Source organism: Mchenga conophoros, linkage group LG18, assembly GCF_057382185.1.
Source record: "Mchenga conophoros isolate Kocher_MC1m ecotype Shallow Benthic linkage group LG18, M_conophoros_male_GT1.1, whole genome shotgun sequence".
Lineage (NCBI taxonomy): Eukaryota > Metazoa > Chordata > Actinopteri > Cichliformes > Cichlidae > Mchenga > Mchenga conophoros.
In genome coordinates, this window is record NC_140543.1 from 26,194,085 (window position 1) to 26,199,781 (window position 5,697).

Here is a 5,697-nt window from a genome sequence, read left to right on the forward strand (position 1 = left end):
TGCATACATATACAGTAACATGAATAATTTCGTGCTAGAGTGGTGGGACCTGATACGGACTATTAATTTTTCTGTGATTTGGAATAGGGAGCTACACAAGATCACAATTTCCCCCACTAGTGTAATATGCACACGCTACAGCTCGATTTTTCACATTTAGATGCGGTCATTCAGAGTAATTAATGCCACTGAAGGCCTCATTAAAAGTGCTTTATAAGAAAGTGTTTATTTGAGTTACTCCACATCATTTACAGCAAGTCAACACGTATGATGACATATGAATAATACATAAATTATTAGGTGGTAGCAAACGGAAAAAAAGGCAATCATAATTTATAATATTAGTATTCAAATAGCACAGATACATTTTCTTGGTGTGAAAAAAATGAGTCTTTGATTAACAGCAGAAATAAGAGATCTGTAAAAAAACAAAAGGTTTCTGTACTTTTACAGCAGGCTGTCACTGCAAGTTAGTATTGAGACAGGTGGGCAGTGCGATAGAAGGATAAATTCATGAATTCCTTTTAATGAGACACATTCAAATTGGCTCGTATGCTGCATTGACTGCATTAATGGTGTTTTAAGGTGCTGTTGTTGGATCGGAAAACAAACCAAATGAAGTATACCCAGTCTGAAGTCACGAGGGCTGCCTCAGTGTGGCTGCCTGTACGGCTGGCTGGATACTGTCAGTGGGGAGGAGGCGTCTCATCTGAGATTCTGTCTCCAGCTAGCTATCACATTGTCATTCAAGTTTTGTGAGATTTAAAAAAAATATATCTAAAAATCATCAATAAAGATTGAATCCACAAGTAAAGCGCCTCTGAGGAAAAGAATGGATAATAGATCAATCCACAGATGCTGCGGAGTAACCTGGTTTCATACAATGGCCACTGAGAATATTCAATTCTGATTGACCAGGGGGCGTCCATTATTTTCAGATAACCACATGGCTGTGACGTAACCTTTGAGATTATTCTTGTAGCTGAAGGTTAATCCTGTGAACTCTCCTATCTGCATGACATAAAGCTACCGCCCGCAGCCCGTTAGCGTATCCCATCACAAAGACTCAGAATGAAGTGAAACTTCTTTAAATACTATCTTTTTTTCTCTCCACAGAATGAACTGTTAACATATAAAGCTTAAAGCTTTCAAAATTAGCTTTAGAGGAACTGCGCTTGAATTTTGTGACTCTGAAACAGAGCTTCTGTGCCTATAATCTCCTGTTAACGGCCTTTATGCTAAGCTAAACTAGCCAGCTTCTAGCTGTAGCCACGCATTTACCGCACACGCGTTTAAGATTTGTAGCAGTCTGTGCATTCAAGAAAGCAAACAAATGTACTTCCCAAAATGTTATTTAGATTACTATTGCTGGCATGCTGTCACAGTGCTGTGCATGTGGAGTAATCCACTGTGGCAACGGTGGTTATAAAAAAATAATGCACTCTGCAGAAGCAAACCTGTGGAAAATAATAAACTTCCGCACCACACTTTATATTTCAGCAGTTGTGCTGCAATATAATAATTAATCCATCGCACAGAGTGAGCTACTGCTCCTCCAAGCTACCAGGCTGAGGGTTCGGTCGTGGCCTCCCCTCTGTCGTTGAATACACAGGAGCGTGACCTTCTGCGAAACATGGTGGCTCCGGGCCCTTTCCTCCTGGTGAGTCGCAGATAAATGTCAGATTGCAGGAACCTGGGGTAGGAGTCCTTTTTCATCAGGCTGTAGACTTTTATCTGAGCTGCTTCAAAACAGCTCTTTGTGGGCTTTGCCATGTTGTTCTGGATGGCCGTCTTGGTGTGATAGTCAATGTTGATCTGAATGAAAAATAGGGACACATGTTAACTCTACACTTGCCCACGTACATTTCAACCCGAGTTTGGGATTTTTGCGTAGGTTTGCAGCAGGGGCAGACAGTGGGTTAGACAAAGGCCTGAGTAGATATGCAAGTTACTGATAAGAGAGGGGAAACCCCGAAACCCGCAGTGAGCGCTGCGTGGAGTCGTTTACAACAATGGAGAAACTCCACATCTCGATGTTTCAGAAGGTTACACACACACGCGACACCAAATAAAAGTCAATTTCAGAATGTCAAGATGCTCTTCTTAAGAGAAAATAATTCTGCTGTGCCTGCTTTAGTGGATCTCTTAAAAAAGGTTAAGAATGTCAAACCTCACCTTGACATTAATGGATCGCTTTCCAAAGCCAAAATGTGAGTTACTCATAACTGCGCTCAGAGCGTGAGTTTTCTTTCCCCGTGCATGTTTTTGTTGACACTATATTTCAACTCTAGATAATCTGAGTTTAAACAGTCACTGACACACATCAGTTTCTTAGATATCATCACAGATAGAGGTTAATTTTCTGCCTCCTACTCTCGTGACTGGCTTTTTAATGTTTAATTACTGGCGGAAAAACCATATTTATGCCCTTTATAGACTGAAATATTCTTAAGATACTTTCCTTTGAAAAACTACCAGCAGCTTTCAAAATAAATATGCATGCGTGTGAAACTACGCTATCGTCTACCATCAGTATTGAAGGTTGCATTCATTTACATTTGTTTCTCCCTTCAAATCGCTCGAGCTGTGTACTTGTGTGCAATAATGCCACTGCAGCGCTGCTCTGAAAACCCTCTTTCAGATTTACATATGCACTCATCTTAGACTGAAAGTGTGTGGGAGATGCTCTCTCCACTCTTGCAGAGGAATGTGAAAACCTCAAACCAGACGCAGAACTCTTTAACGGTCAAATATGCTATGGGCCCTGAAAGCATATCAGATGGTGGTCGCATCATCTTTGCAAAGTGAGTGGAAACCTTTTAAACCACAACTGTCTCGCACAGAAATAACTCAACCTGCTTTGCAGCCGTGTAAGCGCTAAACACATGACCTCGACGAGCTGCTGCTCCTAATGATTGTTCGCAAAGGTCAAGTTGCTGCGGGCTCCTGTCTACACAGCACTTTAGAATTCGCCTACTGTTATTTTTTTATTACGATAATATAAATATTTCAAGTTGTCAACAGCCCTCACTGACAAATAAGCCAAGAAAAACGGTAAACTGCACTCCAGGGGGGGTTAAGCTTTTGAAGCCCAGCTTAGCAACACAACATCCATGCCGTTTGTGATGTAAAAAAAGGCATATGTCATACCTCTTTAGGGGCATCGGATTCAATAAAAATTGTATAAATATATTTGGCTTTGGACAGCAGCTTTGTCTCAGAATCAGTGGTCTTGTATTCTTCACAGGCCAACCAGAACTCAATGTTTTCTTCACTGAACTCTGTCCTGAGGAACTGAGAGAAGGTTTCCACCCCATCTGATGTAAAGAAACAGAAACAGAGAAACAGAGAAACACTGTTAGTCACGCTCCTGTAACTACAGCTGTTTAAGGACATGTAGCTTCCATATTTCAGTGTGTTGTGGAAACCTGCCAAAACTTCATAATCTATGAGTCTCAGCTCTATAGTCAGTTTAACTATCCCGAAACAGCTTAACCATAATATGTGTGAGTGTGCTCAAAAGTGTGGATGTTATTACATGGATCTGTTAACCGTGCCAAAACGACAGCAGGTCACAGTGTTTCTGTGCGGCATCTGTGACGAGGGGAGGAAGTTGCACAGTTTCTGTATTACTATCTGTGTTAACAAACATTAAAAGATGTAGTGAAACTCTCACAGCACTCCCCATTAACTATTTAGCGCTTCGAACACTGTGTTACAGTTTACAATTCAAATGAAGCAAAGCGTTTGACAGCACAAGAAACGGTTTTAATTCGACACAACATTTTTGAAAAGTTTCAGGCATTAATCTGACCTGAGTGCTTTAGTAGTTCTTCAAAGGAGTCGCTCCATTGCAAAGCTGCCTCCGTTGAGATGCTGTGAAACAAATCAGAGATGCGGTCAGCTCTCCTCTAATGATGCAGCAAAAAAAAAATGTCTTGGATTCTCACAGAGACGTACTAGATGTCATTTATCTGTGAGTGTGTAATGAGTCATGGAGGGTACAGAAATCTGAGGTTAAAAAGGGATAACGCTTGTGCAAAATACCACGGCCTGCATGAGAAGTTAATGGATTTTTTTTTTCTTTCTCACTTGCTGGGTGTCGTAGCTGTCTTTTTACTGGGACTGACGTTTTCGTGAGAGCCTGACTTGGTGAGAAAAAGGCTAAGCCGACTCTTCCTCTCTTTGTCTTTCTGCCTGCAAACAAGGGAGAACAAATATAAAAGACCAGAAGGTGCACTTACAATTGCAGCAAACTTTTCTCCTTAAAGGCACACTTTCTGAAGTGGCTTTCATGGCACAATATGAATTGCACAACAGCTCTGCAGCATAGTACAGATTGCAAGTTCAGTCACATAAGCTGACGTGTTTTTTAAGAAAAGCGTGGAGACCCTTATGAGGGAAGACGGCAGCTTTTAAGTTCAACAGCCTTATATGGTGTCAGCTATAGCAGCTTTGAGCAGCACAGAAAAGGCAAATCTACAAGGTACGGAGACATGTCGTGAATATTACAGATTAAAATATTTCTTCTTTGTACAAAAACGCTTGCTGAATCTATTTCTGGTTGATTAAAGTTGTACTGCTCCAATTTCTTGTAATAGCTGTTAGAAATTGCTAAAGCCCCCTGAAAATATTCAACTTCAGAAAACAGGTAAACATTTAAAAATGACGGAAAATCACACACCAACCTGCTACTGTCGTCCTTCATCTTTGGTGTCTGTAAGCCTACTGGACCAAACATTTTGAAATATGCTTCCTCCTTTGGGGGCATGTAGCTGAATTGAGGAAATAGAAGAAGAAGCGTCTCCATGCTGTCTGTGGCGTGCAAAGCAGCAGGCCACAAATAACTCTCTGAAAAATGTTTAACCCATCACTCGTTGAACCACCTCGTCTTTTATAAACGGCGCTCGCGTTTCATTTCCCATGCTCGATGCTCGCTCTACTTCCTGTAACGGTATAACAGCTTACTGCCATCAGCTTGATCTGTGATATAGAAAACCCCTCTGGGTTCAACATCCTGCTGTAACTATTTACTAGGAAACTTGAAAAAGACACCTGTGATTATGTTCATTACGTTCACTTGTATCATTCATTAGTTCTGTTTGTTTTGACTTGAGGTGATATTTTTGTCTTGATTTTTTGTAACAATCGTTTTCACACTGTGACGCGTTGCACTTAAGCAATTTGGACCCAATATTTAAGAAAAACTCTGATGTTGTCCGAATATCAATATCAATTTGAATATCTGTGTTTATACTGTCTCGTGTTTGATTACGTGTTCGACATTGCATGAATAATATCAACCTTGAACACATAGAAAACGTTTAAGAGTGTGAATTATAAAAGAGGTCACTTGTTCTGTGATTCCACTTGTACCGCCAGCAAGGCCAGACACTGCAGTGCTGGAAAGAATACAATGTAATGAATAATAAAATGCGTCTGCGCTGAGGCTGACCTTAGCTCGTTCCCGAACATGAGAGCCTTAAAGAAGGAGGACGAATTCATTGTGACACAGTAGAGAGCAACAGGGAATAGATGTGTTCTAGATGGAGATGGAGACAAGTGCAACGTCTGTGCTGGAGAGAGTGTGAAGCTGCCTTTCAGCATAGCAGCAGAGGATGTGTTTCTTTAGTTTGAACAGAAGTTGAAAGGAAAGAACAAGGTCCTAATTAAACGTAATTGGAAAATGAACAAGCC

At 40.8% G+C, this 5,697-nt stretch overlaps 1 protein-coding gene across 1 annotated transcript; it reads right to left on the reverse strand.

Moving 5' to 3' along the window:
- Positions 1-200: 200 nt before the first annotated feature.
- rgs18 (regulator of G protein signaling 18) lies at positions 201-4,887 on the reverse strand. Its single transcript, XM_085254784.1, has 5 exons — positions 4,689-4,887; positions 4,093-4,197; positions 3,815-3,876; positions 3,151-3,317; positions 201-1,815 (listed from the first exon to the last, which is right to left on the reverse strand). Exons 1-5 carry the CDS (start codon positions 4,808-4,810, stop codon positions 1,561-1,563), a joined length of 711 nt encoding a protein of 236 aa, XP_085110910.1. The 5' UTR covers positions 4,811-4,887; the 3' UTR covers positions 201-1,560.
- Between the last annotated feature and the right edge of the window lie 810 nt (positions 4,888-5,697).

Coding starts and splice junctions, on each gene's coding strand:
- rgs18 (XM_085254784.1), bottom strand. CDS start 4,810: ATGGAGACGCTTCTTCTTCTATTTCCTCAATTCAGCTACATGCCCCCA. Junction 3,877..4,092: donor ACAGCTACGACACCCAGCAA/GTGAGAAAGAAA, acceptor TTTGTTTCACAG/CATCTCAACGGAGGCAGCTT. Junction 3,318..3,814: donor AGAACTACTAAAGCACTCAG/GTCAGATTAATG, acceptor TCTTTACATCAG/ATGGGGTGGAAACCTTCTCT.